The 22,177-nt window shown below is 43.9% G+C and overlaps 1 protein-coding gene across 8 annotated transcripts in view; it reads right to left on the minus strand.

Moving 5' to 3' along the window:
- Nucleotides 1-22,177, minus strand: part of LOC121293749 (rho GTPase-activating protein 44) — a 366,274-nt gene that overhangs the window by 113,396 nt on the left and 230,701 nt on the right. For all 8 annotated transcript variants that reach the window (XR_005946595.1, XR_005946594.1, XM_041217014.1 and 5 more), the window contains exons 5-6: nt 21,927-22,038; nt 16,362-16,438 (exon numbers count right to left, since the gene is read on the minus strand). Coding sequence is in view for 6 of the 8 variants with exons in the window: in XM_041217014.1 (XP_041072948.1) it covers nt 16,362-16,438; nt 21,927-22,038 (189 nt within the window). In the remaining 2 variants the exon portion in view is untranslated. The remainder of the gene's footprint in view (nt 1-16,361; nt 16,439-21,926; nt 22,039-22,177) is intronic.

Below are 22,177 nucleotides of genomic sequence, written 5' to 3' on the forward strand. Positions count from 1 at the left end.
AAAACTTCCTGGAAAATTTCTCAAACTATCAGTGAATAGACAACTGAATTCAGAACTGAAGATAATCATATTACCATAGTGAAGAAAGATCAAATCTTTGTTGCTGCAATACAGGGCAAGTATTCAAACATTTGCTGTTATAGCTTAATTGGGCATATTCCTTAATGTAGCTGTTTATAATCCAGGCTGCAAACATGATGAAATAGTCTTTTTTATAAAACCTTTTTTACTGTGCAAATTCTTATCATTTTATTAAAAATTTAACTGAATACAAGGTGAGTTTACCACAGCCATATTAGTTCTAATAGCATCTTCTCACCCGGAGAGTGATCACACACCTACCAACATTTCAACTGTCATCTTCTAGTGAAACGTTTGGATTAACAACTTTACTTGGTAACTTACCCAAACCATCAACACTGTTATTATTGGAACTACATGACCAATCCTGATTTCAGTCCAAGAAACTCAACTCCACCAGCTTCAATGCATGAACACTGCATGGCCAAACAACACAGCCAAAGAAAACTCAAATGCGTGTCAAGTATTATGCCATGTAATTTTGCAAGCAAATTGAACTGAGACGATTAAAAGCTGGTTGTGTTCCAGTCTGTGTGAATCGTTGCTTTTAAGAAAATGTAATATAACGTCCAAATACCACAAAGCATCCAAATAACATGGTAACATGAGTATGGTAGCAGAACAGTAATCTCATCACTTTGAGGTAACCCTTCTGGGCAATTATTTAGTCTTTAAATGTCATTCATACTTTGTAACACACAATGTTATCTAAGCAAATAAAAGTAAATTTGGATATATCTGTAAACTGTGAACTCTCAAACTCAAACTCTCAATCCTTGATCAAAAATTCAGGTCACATTCAGGTTCTGAGAGCAAATTAATTGCAAGAAATCAACATCAGCATCATTTGCACTCGAGAAAGAACCCGCTATTACTCTATTCTTTATTTCTCTCAATTTTCTTTACACATTGACAAGAAAACAGATTAAAAATAAATTGTCTAAAAATATATATTTACAACCATGCAGTGGGGATTCTTCAAGTCCAAGGGGCCAATTTGATGGGGAAAGAGTGGTTACATCAGAATGCTTTGGACAAATACACATACCTGTTTATCTATGTCAGGTTATGTAATTACTCAAAATAGAAACATGGGTGTTTTGTAGACCATCAGGAGCATGGTCATCAGAATCATATGGACAGTCAATGTGATAGCATATGGCTACAAGGAAAGCAGTGTAATGGCCACAACCCCATGCACAGCATTCCTATTACCCCAGAGGAAAAATACCCTATAATATCCTAAAATAAAAAACAACAGAGCTTTACATCAAGGCGTATCCAATTAACCAAATCTTTTTGATCAAGAAGTGGCTGACTTTTGTTTCCGGCTAGAACAATAATAAACAATTAGAGGAACATTGCACAAATCAAACACTGGCTTTTGTGAATTATGTCCACGCATCTTCTGCCAAGTCTGCTGACAGAAACACTAGTGGAGTTCACACATATTTCATTCAACTGCCTACAGTAATGGCATCAGTGGAGTTACGTTGTTGCCGCCCCCCCCACCCCTCCCCCCCCACCCTCTGTCTTAACAGTCTGTTGGACCATCAGCCTTCAAAAGCAAGACAAAGGAAATAAAAGCCACATTAGCTGTTGTAGTTGAAAGCACGAGCTGCCTTTCAATTCACTCTAGCCGGTCCTGGCCTCCCCAACCATTCTTTAAGTACTACAAGTCAAATCACTGACAGTTATGTAAGTGGGTTAGTTTTCTGATACCAGGTCACAAAGCATTCAGAGCAATCATTCCAAAAGAGGAAACTAGCTTGTTTCAGAAAGCTGTAAGTGATTCTCTGTTAAGACATGCACTTTGAAGTATGACAACTCAGTCTATTTGTTCCTGTGTTTCAAGTTGTTATTTTTACATGTTGGTTCATCAAAATTTTAAAATATTTCACTGTTCCTTCATTTACATGACACGGGCAGATCACTAGATTCTTACTCCACTATTAGGAGCTCACATTTCACTCATTAAGGGTTTTTATTAAATAAATTTACTTAAAATGGAAACCAAAAGACAGCATCACAGGATAAGGGAGGCTTTTTTTTGTGTTCTTTCATGGAATGTGGGCGTCGCTGCTGTTGCTCATCACTAACTGTCCCTTGAGAAGGTGGTGGTGAGCTACCTTCTTGAACCGCTGCAGTCCATGTGGTGTAGGTACACCCACAGTGCTGTTAGGGAGGGAGTTCCAGGATTTTGACCCAGCGACAGTGAAGGAACGGCAATATATTTCCAAGTCAGGATGGTGTGTGACTTGGAGGGGAACTTCTAGGTGGGTGGTGTGCCCATCTATCTGCTGCCCTTGTTCTTTGAGATGGTGTGCATCGGTACTGGAGGGAGTGGATGTTGAAGGTGGCGGATGTGGTGCCAATCAAGTGGGCTGCTTTTCCCTGAATGGTGTCAAGCTTCTTGAGTGTTGTGGGAGCTGCACTCATCCAGTCAGGTGGAGAGTATTTCATCACACTCCTGACTTGTGCCTTGTAGATGGTGGTCAGGCTTCGGGGAGTCAGGAAGTGAGTTACTCTCTGCAGAATTCCCAGAGTCTGACCTGCTCTTGTAGCCACAGTATTTATATGGCTGGCCCAGTTCAGTTGCTGGCCAATGGTAACCCCCAAGATGTTGATAGTGGGGGATTCGGTGATGGTAATGCCATTGAATGTCAAGGGGAAACGATTGGGTTTTGTCTTGTTGGAGATGGTCATTGCTTGGCACTTGTGTGGCATGAATGTTACTTGCCACTTGTCAGTCCAAGCCTGGATATTGTCCGGGTCTTGCTGCATTTGGACATGGACTGCTTCAGTATCTGAGGAGTCACGAATGGTGCTGAATACTGGGCAAACATCAGCGAACATCCCCACTTCTGATGTTATGGTAGAGGGAAGGTCATTGATGAAGCAGTTGAGGATGTTTGGGCCTAGGACACTACCCTAAGGAACTCCTGCAGTGATGTCCTGGAACTGGGATAATTGACCTCCAACAGTCACAACCATCTTCCTTTGTGCTGGGTATGACACCAACCAGCAGAGAGTTTTCCCCCTGATTTCCATTGACTCCAGTTTTGCTAGGGCTCCTTGATGCCACACTTGGTCAAATGCTGCCTTGATGTCAAGGGCAGTTACTCTCACCTCACCTCAGGAGTTCAGCTCTTTTGTCCATGTTTGAACCAAGGCTGTAATGAGGTCAAGAGCTGAGTGGCCCTGGCAGAACCCAAACTGGGCATCTGTGAGTAGGTTATTGCTAAGCAAGTGCCACTGACAGCACTGTTGGTGACCCCTTCCATCACTTTACTGATGATCGAGGGTAGACTGATAGGTGGTAATTGGCTGGGTTGGATTTGTCCTGCTTTTTGTGTACAGGGCATACCTGGGCAATTTTCCACATGGCTGTGTAGATGCCAGTGTTGTAGCTGTAGCTGTACTGGAACAGCTTGGCTAAGGGTGCAGCAAGTTCTGGAGCACAAGTCTTCAGTACAATTGCTGGAATATTGTCAGGGCCCACAGACTTTGCAGCATCCAGTGCCTTCAGCCGTTTCTTGATATCACGTGGAGTGAATCAAATTGGCAGAAGACTGGTATCTGTGATGCAGGGGACCTCCGGAGGAGGCCGAGATGGATCATCCACTTGGCATTTCTGGCTGAAGATTGTTGCGAATACTTCAGCCTTATCTTTTGCACTGATGTGCTGGGCTCCTCCATCATTGAGGATGGGGATATTTGTGGAGCCTCCGCCCCCCAGTGAGTTGTTTAATTGTCCACCACCATTCACGACTGGATGTGGCAGGACTGCAGAGCTTAGATCCAATCTGTTGGTTGTGGGATCGCTTAGCTCTGTCTATCACTTGCTGCATATGCTGTTTGGCACACAACCAGTCCTGTGTTATAGCTTCACCAGGTTGGCACCTCATTTTCAGGTATGCCTGGTGCTGCTCCTGGCATGCCCTCCTGCACTCTTCATTAAACCAGGGTTGATCCCCTGGCTTGAAGATAATGGTGGAGTGGGGGATATGCCAGGCCATGAGGTTACAGATTGTGTTTGTGTATAGTGGTTGTGTGCAGCTCCAATAACTCTCAAGAAGCTTGACACCGTCCAGGACAAAGCAGCCCATTTGATTGGTACCCCATCTAAAAACATTCACTCCCTGCACCACCGACGCACAGTAGCAGCAGTGTGTACTATATACAAGATGCACTGCAGGAACTCACCAAGGCTCCTTAGACACCACCTTCCAAACCCACGACCACTACCGTCTAGAGGCACAAGGGAGGCAGATACACGGGAACACCTCCACCTGGGAGTTCCCTCCCCAAGTCACTCACCATCCTGACTTGGAAATATATCACCGTTCCTTCACTGTCGCTGAGTCAAAACTCTGGTACTCCCTCCCTAACACCACATGGACTGTAGTGGTTCAAGAAGGCTATCACCTTCTCAAGGGCAACTAGGGATGGGCAATAAATGCTGGCCCAGCCAGTGATGCCCCCATCCCGTGAATAAATAATAAACATAATTCTGCTGCTGCTGATGGCCCACAGCAACTCATGAATGCCCAGTCTTGAGTTGCTAAATCTGTTCGAAATTTATCCCATTTAGCACGGTGGTAGTGCCACACAACACAATGGAGGGTGTCCTCAGTGTGAAGGTGGGACTTCGTCTCCACAATGACTGTGTGGTGATCACTCCTACCGATACTGTCATGGACAGATGCATCTGCGGCAGGCAGGTTGGTGAGGATGAGGTCAAGTATAATTTTTCCTCTTGTTAGTTCCCTCGCCACCTGCCACAGACCCAATCTAGCAGCTATCTCATTTAGGACTCAGCCAGCTTAGTCAGTAGTGGTGCTACCGAGCCACTCTTGGTGATGGACATTGAAGTCCCCCACCCAGAGTACATTCTGCACCCTTGCCACCCTCAGTGCTTCCTGCAAGTGATGTTCAACACGGAGGAGCACTGATTCATCAGCTGAGGGAGGGCGGTACGTGGTAACCAGCAGGAGGTTTCCTTGCCCATGTTTGACCTGATACAATGAGACTTCATGGGGTCCGGAGTCAATGTTGAGGGCTCCCAGGGCAACTCTCTCTCAACTGTATACCACTGTGCTGGTGGGACAGGACATACACAGGGATGGTGATGGTTGTGTCTGGGACATTATCTGTAAGGTATGATTCCCTGAGGATGACTATGTCAGGCTGTTGCTCGACCAGTCTGTGAGACAGCTCTCCCAATTTTGGCACTTGCCCCTGATGTTAGTAAGGAGGACTTTGCAGGGTTGACAGGGCTGAGTTTGCTTTTGTCATTTCAGGTGTCTAGGTTGATGCCGGGTGGTTTGTCTGGTTTCATTTTTTTTTGTGACTTTGTAGCAGTTTGTTACAGCTGAGTATCTGGCTCAGCCAATTCAGAGTCAACCACATTGCTGTGGGTCTGGAGTCACATGTAGGCCAGACCAGGTAAGGACAGCAGATTTCCTTCCCTAAAGGACATTAGTGACCCAGATGTGTTTTATGACAATCGACAATGGTTTCATGGTCACTATTACAAAAACTAGCTTTTAATTCCAGAATTATTAACTGAATTTAAATTCCACCAGCTGCCCTGGTGGGATTCGAATCTGTGTCCCCAGAACATTAGCCTGGGTCTCTGAATCACTAGTCCAGTGACAATACCACTGCCTGTGGCCAGGCCTATCACCACCTCATTGGCTAAATGAGGATTTCCCTTGTCCCATCCGTGCTGTGATCCTCACTGGCTGCCTTGCACCCTCCTCTACCAACTCCAGCTCCGTGTAAGCAGCAGAGAAGGAGTAGGGTGGGATATCCTTGAATTTCCCTCTGCCTGTCTCCTTCACTGTCACTTGCCAGCTCTGTTGTTGACTGTGGAAGCAATATCAAACGGCCCCAATGCCTCCTCGCCGGAGGAACAGAATCGTGTCTGGAACTCCTCGCTCTGTAATTCGGGCTCAGCACTTACCTGCTGAAGGCCTTGATCTGGATCAATGACTTCAGCAGGAGACTTAACGTTGTCGCTGACGCACTCCTGCTCCTTTCAGGTCCTCTTGCTGTCTCTTCTGGTGTTTTGCTGTTGGGAATTGGCTGTTCCTGTAGGCTTGGCCTTGCTAGTGTGAATCCTGCTGCTCAAAGTGAACGGCCCTTTATGCAGGGAAGTGGTTCAGGTTTGAATGGAAGTTTCTTCCCACCAGAGCCCTGCTCTGAAGAGGAGAAACCAAAGCTGCCATCGAAAACCTGAGGAATTCAGGGAAAGGCCCAGCAGCTGGGTTCAATTCAGCAGTGGACACAACATAAAAACAGAAAGAAAATTAATTTAAGAAATAAAATTCCTTTTGTACACAGTTTCCATTACCAGCAGTTTTGTTTATACAAAATAACACTAATTATATTGTTTCTAGCAAAATAAAAAGGGTAAAGCTCTCATGAGTAAATTGAAAATTCAAATTCCCAAATCACCAGTATTTATTTGCCTATTCCAGTGATATGCATTTCCTCTAGGTGTTACCCTTACTTTCTGTTTCATCCCTTTGGAGTAAACATTTCTAAGTTGTCAACATTTTTCAATGTAATGTACACATCAACAATTGTTGATCATGTTTCTTTATAAAAGTCTTGCAATGGCTCCACACAAGGAGGCAGTGTTACACCTTGCACCACATCCTCCACAACCTCTGGCTTTGGTACCCGCAGAGCCCTAGTCCCTCTCACACAGCTCACGACACCAAGTGCTATAAGTAATCCTCCTTTTATACGAACAAAATAGGTTTAGATTTCTCACAGCATTCCTGCATGCAGTTATAACACTGGCTCAACTCTGCTCAGTACATTTTCTGTTTTTGGGTACAGCTACTTGCCCCTGATCTCCTAATCGTTTGCCATTGCTAATCCAGGCCACACTCTGCTTTAATAAAATGCCTGTCAGTCCCTTTCTGACCATTTTTATCTACTGCCTCTGAGACAGGCAGCAGCCACCTGCTCCTGCTATCTCAATTCAAAATACAAAGATTTGTTATTTCCCCCTGCAAACCTTCTTTTAAAATGGCCTTGTGCTCCGGAATTTTATCTGGAGCTCTCTACTTCATTTTTAATGGCCTAATTCTCCTCTATTAATTTCCAGGCTCTCCCTTTCCAAAGGCCTATTTCTGCCATTTTGTGTTTTGTTTTACCCTGTTCTCGCTTTCATTTTTAATGGCTTTGTCCCTGTTCTCTCTCTCTCTGTTGAAGATAAGATCTAATATTTATTTCTGTACTTCTCCTCAGTCCTTTGATCTTTGATGGTCCCCAAATTGCCTTTTTCTCTCTTACATGAAAGCAAAATACTGCGGATGCTGGAAATCTGAAATAAAAACAGAAAATGTTGTAAAAACCCAGCAGGTCAGACAGCGTCTGTGGAGAGAGAAACAGGGTTAATGTTTCGGGTCCGTGTGACTCTTCAGAGCTAAAGGGAAGTAGAGATATGATGAAGTGTATACTCTTTCAGGCCGGTGGGGGGCGGTGGAGCAGGCAAAGCTGGGTAGAAGGCCAGCAATAGGTGGGAGCTAAGGAGAGATTGACAAAGATGTCATGGACTAAAGGACAAAGGGAGTGTTAATGGTGGCAGTAAAGAGTAAAGAAGATGCTGATAGTGGCATTAAGGTAAGAAAGCAGAATGTGTTAATAGCAGAACAAGGGTCAGCACTCTGTGAAAGATCAACATGGACCAAGTAACAGATGGTCCTTTTGGAGGTGGGGGAGGGGGCGGTGATTGGGAAAAAAGGATTAAAAAGGGATTTAAAAAAAGGATAACACAATGAATAAAAATGAAAATAAATAAAAAATGAAAATAAATTTTAAAGGAGGATTAAAAATGTGGTGAAGGGATAAAAAGTGTGTTCATTGTTTCATCCCCTTTTTAAATCCCCTTTTTAATCCCTTTTTCTACCCTGTTCCCCAATCACCCACCTCCAAAGAGCCATCTGTCACTCGTTCCATGTTGTTCTTTCACAGAGCGCTGACCCTTGTCCTGCTATTCACACATTCTGCTTCCTTATCTTGACACCACTGTCAGCTCCTTCTTTAGTCTTTACCATGACCATTAACACTCCCTTTATCTTATGTCCATGACCATCTTTGTCAATCTTTCCTTAGCTGTCACCTATCGCTGACCTTCTATCTCATTCCAACTGCTTCACTCCCTCTTAAACAGTATAAGATCCATCACATTTCCATTTCTCTTTAGCTCTGAAGAAGAGTCACACAAACTCAAAACTTTAACTCTGTTTCTCTCTCCACTGATATTGCCAGACCTTTCCAGCATTTTCCGTTTTTATGCCTTTTTCTCTTTCTTTATTTCTTTTATAAAGCAACGGCCTGGTTTGTAAAAGTCTGGCATGTACCAAACACTTCTGACAAAACATTCCAAACAAGACATCTTCTAACTGACATGGAAGGCCTGCTGGATAGGGTCAGAAATTGTCCCACGTATGTGGATTTGATAAGGAAATTAAGTGTTTGTCACAAGGATGTTAATATCAAGGAGGAGAAATGTGTTCACATACTGCTCAGATTTACCTGGATTCCCCAGGGCAGGAGGCAGACAGCCTCTTACCATTACTGTGTGGTCCATGCAGCTTTCTTCAATAATATCTAAACTAGGGAGACTTTCCTTCAACAGTGAAAAAAAATCGCAGGGATGGGGAGAATAGTGGGTGAGTCGGACTAACTTTGAAAGAGTTGGAACAGGCTCAATGGGCTGAATGGCCTCCTTCTGTATTATTGTATGATTCTCTGAATTATCCTTTTGCTGATGGAAAGATTATATGAGCTTTTGATCAAAGTTGAAAAGAAATGTTGTGATTATTTTCAGAATTTCTGTATGCCTTGGTATCAGTATCTAATCAATCCAATGGTGTGTAGACCGCAAGTGATTCCAAAATTCTACTTCAAGGTAGATGTTTCATTCCTGCTCCTTCAGGTTTGTGAATCTGGCTGCATAATTTTCAGAAGGACTTGAGCCCAGTTGAAGCAACTTTGTGAAATGAAAATTGAAGTAAATCAACATGCAGATAGTGAGATAACAACAGAAAGTGCTGGAAAAACTCAACTGGTCTGGCAGCATCTGTGGAGAGAGAAACAGAGTTAATGTTTCAAGTCCGTATGACGCTTCTTCAGAGCTGGGGAGAGATAGGAATGTGATGGGTTTTATACTGTTGAAAAAGGTGGGGGGGTGGTGAGCAAAGTAGAAGGTCAGGGATAGGTTAGAGGGCAGGAGAGAGTAAATGATAAAGACATTATGGAAAAAAAGACAAAGAGAGTGGTAATGGTAGTGGTAAAGAAACAAAGCATTGGTCCAGAGTAAATGTTAAAGGTAGAATAAAGGTCAGTGCTGTCTGAAAGCAAAAACATGAGAACAAGATATAGACTGACACTAGGGAACAAATTCAAAATGAAGAACAGAGCTCATGGTCTGAAGTTGTTGAACTTAGTGTCGAGTCCAGAAGGCTGTAAAATGCCTAATTGGAAGATGAGGTGCTGTTCCTCCAGTTTGCGTTGGGCCTTCACTGGAACATTGTATCAGGCCAAAGACAGAAATATGAGCATAAGAGCAAGATGGTGAATTGAAATGGCAAGCGACAGGCAGGTCTGGGTCATGCTTGCGGAGTGAGCGGAGGAGTTCAGCAGAGCAGTCACCCTGCCTGCATTTAATCTCCCCAATGTAGAGGAAACCACTTTGTGAGCAGCGAATGCAGTAGACGGAACTGAAAGAAGTGCAAGTAAATCACTGCTTCACCTGGAAGGAGTGTATGGGACCTTGGACAGTGAGGAGGGACGAGATAAAGGGGCAGGTGTTACATCTCCTGCGATTGCATGGGAAGGTGCCATGGAAGGGGATGAGGCATTGGGGGTGATGGAAGAGTGGACCAGGGTGTCCCAGAGGGGATGATCCCTATGGAATGCTGAGAATGGAAGGTGGGGCTGGGGGGGGAAGATGTGTTTGGTGGTGGCATCATGCTGGAGCCAGTGGGAATGGCGGAGGATGATCCTTTGAGCGTGGAGGCTGGTGGGGTGAAAAGTGAGGGCAAGGGGGTCCCTATCATGGTTCTAGGAGGGAGGGGAAAGTGTGAGGGCAGAGGCATGGGAGATGGGTCGGACACAGTTGAGGGCCCTGCACAGTGTGGGGGAATCATCAGCCGAGGCAGAAGGAGGCCATGTCAAACACGCCATTGTGGAAGGTAACATTATCAGAACAGATGTGACAGAGATGCAGAAACTTGGAGAATGGAATGGAGTCCTTGCTGGGTGCAGGGTGAGAGGAGGTGTCGTCGTGTTAGCTGTGAGAGTCGGTGGGCTTGTAACGAATATTAATAAACTGTCAATCCCCAGAAATGGTGATAGAGAAGCAAAAGGAGGGAAGGAAAGTGTTGGAGATGGACCACGTGAAGGTGAGAGAGGGGTGGAAATTGGAAGCAAAATTGATGATTTTTCCAATTCCAGACGAGAGCATGAAGCAGCACCAATACAGTCATTGAGAAAAGAGTTGTAGGAGGGGCCTGAGTAGGACTAGAACAAGGAATGTTCCACATACCCCATAAAGAGACAGGCATAACTGGGACCCATGCGCGTACCCATAGTCACACCTTTTATTTAAAGGAAATGAGACAAGTTAAAGGAGAAATTGTTCAGCCAGGTGGAGGAGGGTGGTGGTGGATAGGATCTGTTTGGGCCTCTGTCCAAGGAAGAAGCGGAGATCCCTCAGACTGTCCTGGTGAGGGACAGAGGTGCAGAGGGATTGGACCTTGGTGAAGACAAGGTGGTTGGGTTTAGGAAACTGGAAATTGTTGAAATGATGTAAGGTGTCAGAGGAGTAGTGAATGGAGGTGGGTGACTGGGTGATCGCTTTGCAGTTTTTCCAGCACTTTCTGCTTTTATTTCAGAGCTCCAGTATCTGCAGTATTTTGCTTTTTTTATAGCTGCTTGGAGAGTGCATGTGCTTAATAACAGAGCACCTGTATTTAATATTCTAAACCATACTTAGCTGCTCCATTTGGGTTTCACAGCACAAGGTTATAGCTTTCATTTTCAGTTTCCACAGATAGTAGCTTCACTGTGACACAAGATTACTAAATCAAAGTTCAATTTAAATAGCAGCCCCTGCATCAGTGAAAGGTGAATTCTATTCTGAAGAGCTGACTGTGGACTGCACATTGTATTCGTATACTCTCTGCAGCATCATTGCAAACATGGTGCATGGTACAGGAATCATTTGTCAATTGTAAAATTCAAAGCAGCACAATGCTTGCATTTTATAAATGTAAATGATCAAAATCTTTATTCCATTCGGAGAAAGTTACAAGTGCAGCAGACAAAACCAAAGCCACACATCCTGACACATTTTTGGTTCCTTGAGAACGAGGTATACATAATGTTGAATTTATTGGAACTTAAACTGGTAGTAGGGTGTACAGAAATTATTTAAGAATAAATCACACTGACAGCTCTGAGCAAATTCTCATATAATCTTTCCATCAGCAAAAGTTTTATTTATAAAATCTTGGAATAGTACTTCACAAATGAGGCCATTCACAGATTCCTTCAAGTATTTATCCAATTCCTTTTGAAGGCTATTATTGATTCTGTTTCCAACGCCCTTTCAGGCTGTGCATTCCAATTCCTAGCCACTTATTGTGTAAAAAAGCTTTTCCTCATTTTGCCTCGAGTTCGTTAGGCAACAACCTTAAATATATCTCCTTGGTAGTGACTCTTCAGCCAATGGCAACAATTTCTCTTCATTTTCCCTATTTAAACCCTTCATGACGTTGAACACCTCGATCAAATCTTCTCTTAGCCTTCTCTGCTCTAAGGAGAACAGTCCCCACTTCTCCAGTCGCGCCGCCTAAGTGTAATTCCTCATCCCTAATACCATTTTATTAAGTCGCTTCTGTACCCCTCCCCAAAGCCTTCACATCCTTCCTAAAGTATGGTGCCTAGAATTGGATACAAAACTCCAACTGGGAACAATCCCATATTTTATAACGGTTTAATGTAACTTTCTGGCTTATGTACTCTATTGCACTACTTATACAGCTTGAGATCCCATACGAATTGTTAACACCTTCTTTAGCCTGTCCTGCCGCTTTCAAAGATTTGTGCACAACTGCTCCCTCCCTACTGACCCCCCCAATTCCTCTCCCTCCACTTGATCTCGTTGTTCTTGCACCCCCTTTAAAATTGTGGCATTTAATATGTATGTTCTCTTCATTCTTCCAACAAAATATATCAGCTCGTATTCTTCTACATTGAATTTCACCTGCCATTCCACCAGTCTGCTCTTGAAGTCAATTACTATCTTCTTTTATTCATTCTCGGGATGTGGGCTTCGCTGGCTGGGCCAGCATTTATTGCCCATTCCTAATTGCCCTTGAGAAGGTGGTGGTGAGCTGCCTTCTTGAACTGCTGCAGTCCATGTGGTGTAGGTACACCCACAGTGCTGTTAGGGAAGGAGTTCCAGGATTTTGACCCAGTGACAGCGAAGGAACGGTGATATATTTCCAAGTCAGGATGGTGAGTGACTTGGAGGGGAACTTCCAGGGGTGGTGTTCCCATGTGTCTGCTGCCCTTGTCCTTCTAGATGGTAGCAGTCATGGGTTTTCTTACTGTTGACTACACTTTCAGGTTTTATGTCATTTTCAAATATTGAAAATGTGCCCTGTACCCCCAAGCCAAAAATAATGTGTATGTAATGTATATTCCTGTGATATAAGAGTTCAGCCATCGTATGTTCTGCTGTGAGCTGATGCCACTCAGCGCAGGTCATTGTTCTAGTGATTGCGAAAACTGTTGAGGCTGGACATCAATTTGGTGATCCATCTCTGCCCATTGTTGCAAGACCACTTTGAGAAACCAGTTCTCACCAAGTGTGATCCATGTACAGCAGAATAAAGTAGCCCCGTCTCCACTTAAAAAGCAGCGCAGCAGGTGAGAGAAAACAGATGGCTAGTACTTTTCAATGAGTTCCGTGTGCAAGAAAACACAGTGGCAATTTTCTATCTGACTGAGACAAGAGTGTGATACTAGTGTCTCTGAACATGTTGAGGGTGCAATAGAACACAAATATCCTTTGTAAGATCGGCGTGTGGGAGAATACTTCTCTTCCAATGTTATGCAAAACCAGGGTAAACCCATCGGAAGGGCCATTCCAGCCGCTTAGTGCTTGTAAATGTAATGATGCAGCATCAGGGATGGATGGTGGGGTCTCTGACAATAGCTCTTTGCTTTGCTACAGTGCAGATTTCCACAAGAAAACTTGAAAAACTTATGTGAAGGAATTGATTTCAAACTCCAAAAATCTCGCTTTTCGTGACATCAGGTGATGCAGGGCGAGCTGGGTCTGTATTTTAGGTGTAAGTCTCTGCTGGAGCGTTCTTCATATAATATCCAGGACACTGACGGGAGCCAGGCTTTTGCACTGGGGCAGCCGGTACCCTCTTGGCCATTGTATCTCGGAAGTGGTGCAAACAATTGAGGAAATATGTGGTTAGAGAAGTTTGAATGTAAAATTGGCATGAAGCAGCTGTGTGCAACTGTTCTTGGGAAGAAAAGGTACAAAATTTTTCTTAATCTGGAGACGTACTGAAACTTTTCAGTATATCCTGGACCATTATGTAAAATCCCTCAAGCCTCTGTGGACATTGAGACATCACAGCTGTCAAAAACCTCTGGTTATGATACCAGTAATGAGGGCACCTTTCCTTGGGATTAATTTTCCTATGCTCCAATTTAATTTTTCCATCAGTAATGCGTGCTGTGTATGATTTTACTGGTATTCTCTATCACCAGAATATCTCAATTTCTTGTCACCTAACTTTTACAAATATAACTGTCCCCATGCTGCATAAAGTAATTAAAAAGACAACCTTGTCTTATTCAGAGAACACATCGGGGACCTGTGATGTGATGTTTATTGAATAATTCAATGTGGTGTATTGATACCAACAGACACCCTTAACGTTGCCATGTGTGTTTTTCCACCAAGTCAGTTTGATGAGATATATCACTGCCAATGTCATCAGCTGACAATAGAATTCTGTTGTTGCAGATATCAAGGCTGACTTCCCAAAGATCTCCAGACCTCTAGCCCCAGCGTTCCTGTCCCAATCCCCCACCTATCAGTGTCAGACTTCACTCCCTCCATCTCCTGGCCTTTCACTGCACTAGGTCTGCCAGCCCAAGGCTTTATCATTGCTGTGCTTGGAGGCCAAATTTCACCAACACAGACACGTGGAAAGTTACGCCTACGATATAAATACAGATTGAAGCTCCAATAATGGTATAATTGAAAATAATACCACTTTCAAAAAAGAATTACTTTATTCCATGTACTGACCTGATGGTGGTTGTGATCTCTAAAGAAAATTACACTTGTAATTTTTGCAGCAATAGCAATAAAGGGCTTTTTCTCCTGTTTTATACTGAGAAAAACCAAACTTCATTGTCACCTTCCAGCTCCATGCTTTACTATCATGCTTGAGACCAACCACCTCACTTTTTCCCCTCATTTCCAGCCTTGCTGCTCACTTTAACCCTGTCCAACTTCCTGCCAGTTTAAAAGTGCTCCAGGCTCAGGTATCCCAGGCCACAGTGTTCACCTGCACCCTCCACACTCACTGCCTGTTGCTCTGCGCAGTCACTGCCTCCTGGCCGCGAGCCGGTTCCTCCCTCACTGTTCACTCGCTTCTTTCATACCCGGTCTTCCTGCTGCATTCCAGCCCTGGCCTCGCCACCCTCTCCCTCAACCCTCTCCAAGGAAAGAACCCAGGAGCTGAGCTCAGCACTGAGACGCAGTGACCTTGGACAGGTAAACACAGCAAACAACACACACACCTTGGTCTCAGTTATTAAATGATCAAAGCCCTGAATCTGTTTCCAGGTGGCCATGGGAGATAGTGAGATTTAAATTGCCCCAAACAGAAAGAAAAGGGAAATGTGAAAAAACACAGATTGGGAAAGAGAAGGACAAAGACATACAAAGAAAGGAGCAAAATAAGAAGAGAAAGAAATGTTTAAGAAGCATAAAAAAATTGGGAAAATATTGGAGAGACAGGGAGAAATACTGAAAGAGAGAATTATGGAGAGAGGGAGAGGCTCTGAACTAAAGTCCGAGACAATTAGATACTCTGGGGTGAAAGTACAGATGTCAACATCAGACAGGAGTAGATCCTTTATCCATCAAGCCTGTTACACATAACCCTGACGCTTTGTACCTTCCCCACCATGCTCTCCTGACAAGAAAGGCAATAAACCAAATAAAACCTCAGGCCAATTGCAGCAGGAGGAAATTTGGAAAATTCCTCATCAATCCCTTGAGGCAATCATAATTACTGCAGAAGATCACTCTGATCATTGTAGGCAGTTCCCATCTTTTCCAGCAGGAGATCTCCAGCCAGAAACAGATCCCACTCTCGTTTGAAGGAATTTCGAGAGTCAGAAATCACAAGTCCACTATACTCTGGGGAAGAGTCACCTTTTAACATCTAAGCTGGGTCCATTAGTTGAGGCTGAGAGCCCTGGTCCTCACTAACCCATATAGTTTACTCATGAGAAAAAGCGTACAGGAAACATACTGGAAGAAACAAAAGGAGATAGCAGAGCTCAAAACTAACAAAAAACAAAGAAAGGGAAAGACAAACAATTAAAGAATGGAATTGAAGGTTGAGTAACTTTGATTTATTCACAGGATTATGTGTCGCTGGCAAGATTAGCATTCATTATCCATCATTAATAACCCCTGAGAATATAATAGTGAGTTGCCATCATGGCTTGCTAGGTTATTTCACAGGGCAGTTAAGAATCAATTTAATGTGGTTTGGAACTGGATATTGGTCAGACTGGGTAAAGATTCCTTTCCTAAAGGACATTAGTGAGTCAGTTGGGTTTTTACAACAATCCATTGTAATCGTCACCATTACCATTACCAGCTTTTTATTCTACGTTTACTTGATTAACTGAATTCAAGTCAGAAAGTGCCATGGTGGGATTTTGATCTCACACCTTTGATTAATAGTCCAGGCTTCTAGCAGCATCACCATTCTGCAATCATATCCATATCATACTCTTATTTTTCAAATTAACATTCCCATTAGGTGGAAGTCAGGCAACTTCTTATGGTTAAATCCTTCAGATAAGACACATCTTAATTCTTCCGTGAATAATGCACAAGATAAAAAGGTACAGTAATTTAAATTTCACAAATAAAATTGCCAAAGTTAGACTGGAGTAAAAAGAATAATCATGTTTACCGTGTTCTAGCCGAATCCATGTCCAATACTAGTTTCGCTAAATGTTTTCTCTGTTTTTGGATATTAGGAATGTCCACCTAAGGAATAAGGAAAACATTCTCTTTATTGATACATTGAAGATTTTCTGGTTGAATAAAAATGATAACTTATTTTTGATATCATATTCCTCATCCTTAAAATTAAGCTTCCCATCCCGTAATATATGGCAGTCAGGCAACTCCAATAGTTAAAGCATTCAGATAAGAAACCTTAGTCTAGACCCTCATGATTTTGAACACCTCTATCAAATCTCCTCTCAAAATTCTCTTTTCTAAAGTGACCAACTCCAGCTTCTCCTGTTATCCATGCAGTAACTGAAATAACTCCACCCTGGAACCATTCTCATAAATCTATTCTGCGTCCTCTCGAAAGCAGCGCTTCCTAAGCTGTCTCCTAATGTGACCCCATTTCAATACTTGAAAATGAATGTGACCCCAGCTGCCAAAAAAACAGCAAAACAGCAGCATAGTAACATTCAGTATATAATTATTAAAGTTTGCATATTTTATATCAACAGATAATACATCCATAAATATGAAAATCTGTTTTAATCTTTGTAGAAATATTATTTCAAGTAATTATGTAGGTTTCAGTGAAGCCCTCGATGTTCTCTGGTGACAGAAGACTCAGTGAAGACTCTCCCCTTCTTCTTCATTGCCCAGGATAGCCACACATTCACCCTGATCATTGCCCCCTTTAAAGATGGTGGCCACACATTCACCCTGATCATTGCCCCCTTTAAAGATGGTGGCCACACATTCACCCTGATTATTGCCCCCTTTAAAGATGGTGGCCATACATTTGCCCTGCTGATCATTGCCCCCTTTAAAGATGGCAGCATGTAATCTCAGCCTGTCATTGGGAGAAGCCCCACAGCTGTCGCCCTGCTCGTTGCAAACGTGCGACCTGTAGCTTCTCTTGGGGGGGTTTTGGCCTTATGAAGTCTCTCTGCCCAGATGCCAGGTCCATTGCTCTCCCCTGCCACACCCCGGACAGAGAGCGAGGGGGGACAGGGCAAGGGTAGGGCTGGCCTTTGCCTGGGCCTTGATGCAGGGTGCTGTCATGGAGGAGGAGGAGGAGGAGGAGCTCATGACACCATCCACTGTTTCTGTGTTGAGGTTGCACCCCACTGTTTGGGAAGTGCTGTTCTAAAACTTTTACATTCTTCCTAAAGTATGGTGCCCAGAACTGGACATGATTATTCCAGTTGGGGCAGAATCAGTATTTTACAAAGGTTCATCAGAACTTTCTTGCTTTTGTACATTATTTCTCTATTTACAGAAATCATTTATATGCCTTTATTTAAAAGTGGGATGATACAGAGAAGTATTCCTCAAATAAACTCCTTTTAAAGGGAAAATGATATTCCGATATAGCTTCCACATTCGGAGTTATGGAATGGGATTTGAGACATTCATCTCCATGATGTCAACTTTCGAAAACTTGCTCAAGACCCACAACTTCAACTGTGCCTTCAGTTTCCCCAGCCTATACTCTCCACAGTCTCCTTTCCCCATAATTGTTTCACTGTATCTGTCCCCTCCTATGACACGACCTGGCGATAAGTTCCTATATATGAGGAATGTTCTATTAAGGGTAATTGTTGTCAGGAGCAGGTCAGATTGATTACACCCATGACGCAGAAAGTCTTCTGCTTCCTTTTCTGGAGCTGAAGATTCTCAGATGCTTCTTCTGTCCAATGACTTATCACAGAATTTTAACGGCACAGAAGGAGGCCATTCGGCCCATCGTGTCTTCTCGAGCTCTCCGAATAAGCATTATGACTCAGTGCCATTCTCCTGCCTTTTCCCCGTGACCCTGCATGTTGTTTCTATTAAAATACTCATCTAACGCCTCGATTGAACCTGCCTCCACCACACTTCCAGGCAGTGCATTCCAGACCTGAACCACTCGTTGTGCGAAGAAGCATTTTCTCACATCACATTTGCTTCTTTTGCAAATCACTTTAATTCTGTGCCTTTGGGTGATTCTGTTTTTGAATTTTATGCATCAATTAAACTTAAGTGTAACGCTTTTAGCATACTTTGGAGCCTCGGAGTGTTCACAATCTAGCGATGAACACTGAAGATCGCAGGGTGACCAGCTACAGCAAAAAATGCCTTTCTGCAGTTAATTAAAATTTTAAAGTTAAAATGCATAAAACTCGTGCTGGGAACAAATGAACCGAAGAATATTAGTAAAAACAGAAGGTGCTGGAAAAACTCTGCAGGTTTGGCAGCACCTGTGGCGAGAGGGTTCGTGTTTTGAGACCAATATGAGTCCAAAGTTCTGAAGAAGAATCATATTCAGGGGTGGAGCGCAGCCGGAGCATACCAGAGCGCTGCTCCAGCATCTCTTAACCAGGGTCCAGGGCTGATGTCTCCAAACACCAGGGCCTGGGGGCTAGGCGGGTCCTGGGCTCAGTGTTTTAAACGGAGATCTCACCATCCACGCTAGAGCTTTCCTGACAGACCCACTTTAAAAAAAAGTTGGAACTTTCAGGAGGAGAGTTCCCATTGTTGAAGCTGGTCTGTCAGGTCAATCTCACTCATTGCTGCACTGCTGCTGGGGAGGATGGGGGCTTTGGAGAGCAGGGAGGGGGAGGGGAGTGGCAGTGTTGGGGAGGAGGTTGGAGGGGGTTGGGGGTGGGGGAGATTGTTGGAGGGAGGGGTGAGAAAGAGGTTGGTGGCAGTGGGGGCACTATTGCTTTTCACTTAAAAAGCATCATTTTACTGACTTTTGGGGACTCAAATGATTAATACTTAAGAAAACAGCGTAATAGTAGATTTAGAGAGGATATGGCCAATACATTATCTTAGAGCTCCAGCAACTCAAAATTTGGCACTAGATCCCTGGTCCTGGGGTTAACTCTATCCCACCCCCAAACACAACACTTCCCATTTTCACAGGGGGGAATGGCAGTGAGTGTGTTTCGCACATGCACATTTTACTGAGGCAGCTGGCTATTTAAATCATCAGCTGCCTCCACTCAAGTGGGATCCTGGTAGCCTTTTGACTGTGGAACCCAAACTGTGCAGGTCAGACCTGGGTAACAGCAGCTCTGAACTTGTGGATTCATTTGGAGGGGCAAGGTACCCCTTTGAATGTGGTCCTGGGACACCTTTGGGGAGGTAAGATGCCCCTTGGAATTGTTAAAGAAAGGCATAAATGTGCATTAAAATGCATAAATCTATTACTGTCAAGCCCATTGGAACTGTCAACAGGCCTGAGTAACTCACCTCCTGACTCCCCAAAGCCTGTCCACCACCTACAAGGCACAAGTCAGGATGTGATGGAATACTCTCCACTTGCCTGGATGAGTGCAGCTCCCACAACACTCAAGAAGCTCAACACCATCCAGGACAAAGCAGCCGCTTGGTTGGTGCCCCATCCACAAACATTCACTCCCTCCACCACCAATGCACAGTAGCAGCAGTGTGTACCATCTGCAAGATGCAATACAGGAACTCACCAAGGCTCCTTCGACAGTACCTTCCAAACCTGCTGCTACCTAGAAGGACAAGGGCAGCAGATACATGGGAACACCACCACCTTCAAGATCGCCTCTAGGTCACTCACCATCCAGACTTGGAAATATATCGCCATTCCATTACTGTCGCTGGGTCAAAATCTTGGAACTCCCTTCCTAACAGCACTGTGGGTGTACCTACACCACATGGACTGCAGCGGCTCAAGAAGGCAGCTCACCACCACCTTCTCAAGGGAAGTTACAGATGGGCAATAAATGCTGGCCCAGCCAGCGACACTCACATCACATAAAAACAATTAATTGTCAAAACTGTCAGAAGCACCTGTCAAGAGGTCGTGTCAATGGGACCTGTGAAGCTGTCAAGGTGTTTAAAAATCCTGCTCTCTAAATCTTTGAAAAAAATGTCAGGAGTGTTAAAAAAAATTGCTTGCCATTGCACTCCATCTGTTGACACAAGCCTGATGGTTTCCATTGCTGGATTACTGCTGCATGACTCATTTCACAGCCACCCATTATCACAGTAGAGTGTCTGCCATTTCACTGATTGATACTTACAAATTAGTATAGGTTCTTTGATATGGGCCTATGACTTGCAATGCTTGCTGTTATAAGGGATTGAGCACTTGAATGGAATGTTTGTTTTAAGGCTTTATTTAGTTGAAGGAATGTAAATGTAGTAAATGGGCTTTTATCAATGAGCGCGTTTTTTCAATATAGTGAAGTCTGCAAAAGACACTTAGGACTTTACTTTATAGAACTTTATTTTACCTCATCTCTGCATAGGTCTCGAGGTCTGCCATTGATGGATACTGGGTGAGTTGGCATGATGTGTTTAAGAGCAAAGGTGCTGGATGGGGGCATGGGCTGGCACTAAGTTGGCATAAGAGGATGTGCCATTTCTTGTCACTGCACCGGCCCTCACTGCCTCCATTCTCGGTCTCAGCATCTGGTCCTTCCCTTGTTGGCCTTCTGGCTAAGGCCATCCTTCCTCTGCGCCCAAGGCTCAACGAACATTGGATGGACAAGACCCATTTTGTCTCCAGAAATTGAACAGAGGACAGAAGCCCAGCAAAGGTGTGTCCTCCACTGGTGACCTGGCCATCAATCAAAATCTTGCACCTGTGGGCAAATGGCACTCACCCTGTTACATATTGGGCACATCCTGGTCTTGCTCTCAATTACCCTAGACCACCAATATCCCTTGACCTTTCTTTTTTCACCTTTGGCCTTCCCGCAGTCACCCTCAACCTGCCTCATGAAGCTTCTCAGTCCCCTCTCCCCTCTTCCAGAAAATTCTCCTGGTCAATGACTGACAGCTCCAGCTGGCTTACCTTCCACCTCGAAGACTCTTTCACTTGCTCCACACCAGCTTTAACTGGTCATGAAATTGAAGGCCCAATTTTCCCCTCGCACTTCCAACTTAATCGCAAAGCCAGCATCCTATCACAAAAACCGGTGCTGTAATGAGTATTACTGCATGCAAAGCCATTACAATGACCTTCCTGCCATGTGCCATCGGCACTACTCTCCTGTTTCCAATCTGCCGTCTAGAGAATTCGGTACTCCTACCCCAACGTTGGGAACTTGAAACTTCGCTTCCTGCCTTATTCAGTGCCGCCCGTCCGCCTCTTTCCCCACTCCCTCAGCCAGTAATAAGTTTGGCCATTTATTGTGACTTGAGATCCCTGCTTTGCTGAATTTACTAGCTAAATGGCCAAAGTATAAATGTGTTTGAATGAACACTCCACATCCAAAAAGGCTAATGGAGTGGAATTTGTGTCTGTGTTCTCCTGTTCTTGACCATTTACACCATTTCTATAGGATTTCCTACAGAGCTATAACAGGGGATTGGAGAGAAAGCCCTACAGAAATTCTACTCCAGTCTTTCCTCCTCGAGAACGGTGACTGACTTGTTTTCTAGTTCAACATTTTTTTGTTTTTATTTTAGATTTTTATTTTGAGTATTTGCCATTTTGTTTTTCTTTTTTATAGGAAGAGCCCCTGATAATCCAGGACAATCTCAGCGCAGCTCTTACCTCAGCTAACACAAACAGTGGCTCTATCACATCCCGTTCTATCTGTAGCTCGAAGAGGATGAGTTCCTGGGCTAGCCTGTCCTCTGTATCACCACACATCTTCAGCATCTTCCTGTAGAGAAAGAAGACACAAGGCACATTATGTAGAACTCCTACTGCAGAAATAATCATTACAAATACACCATACTACGATGCAAGATGTTGTTCTCTTTCTCCCTAGGTTTAACTTTCACTTTAGAAAAAGCACCAGG

This window comes from Carcharodon carcharias, chromosome 22 (genome assembly GCF_017639515.1).
Source record: "Carcharodon carcharias isolate sCarCar2 chromosome 22, sCarCar2.pri, whole genome shotgun sequence".
Classification (NCBI taxonomy): Eukaryota; Metazoa; Chordata; class Chondrichthyes; order Lamniformes; family Lamnidae; genus Carcharodon; species Carcharodon carcharias.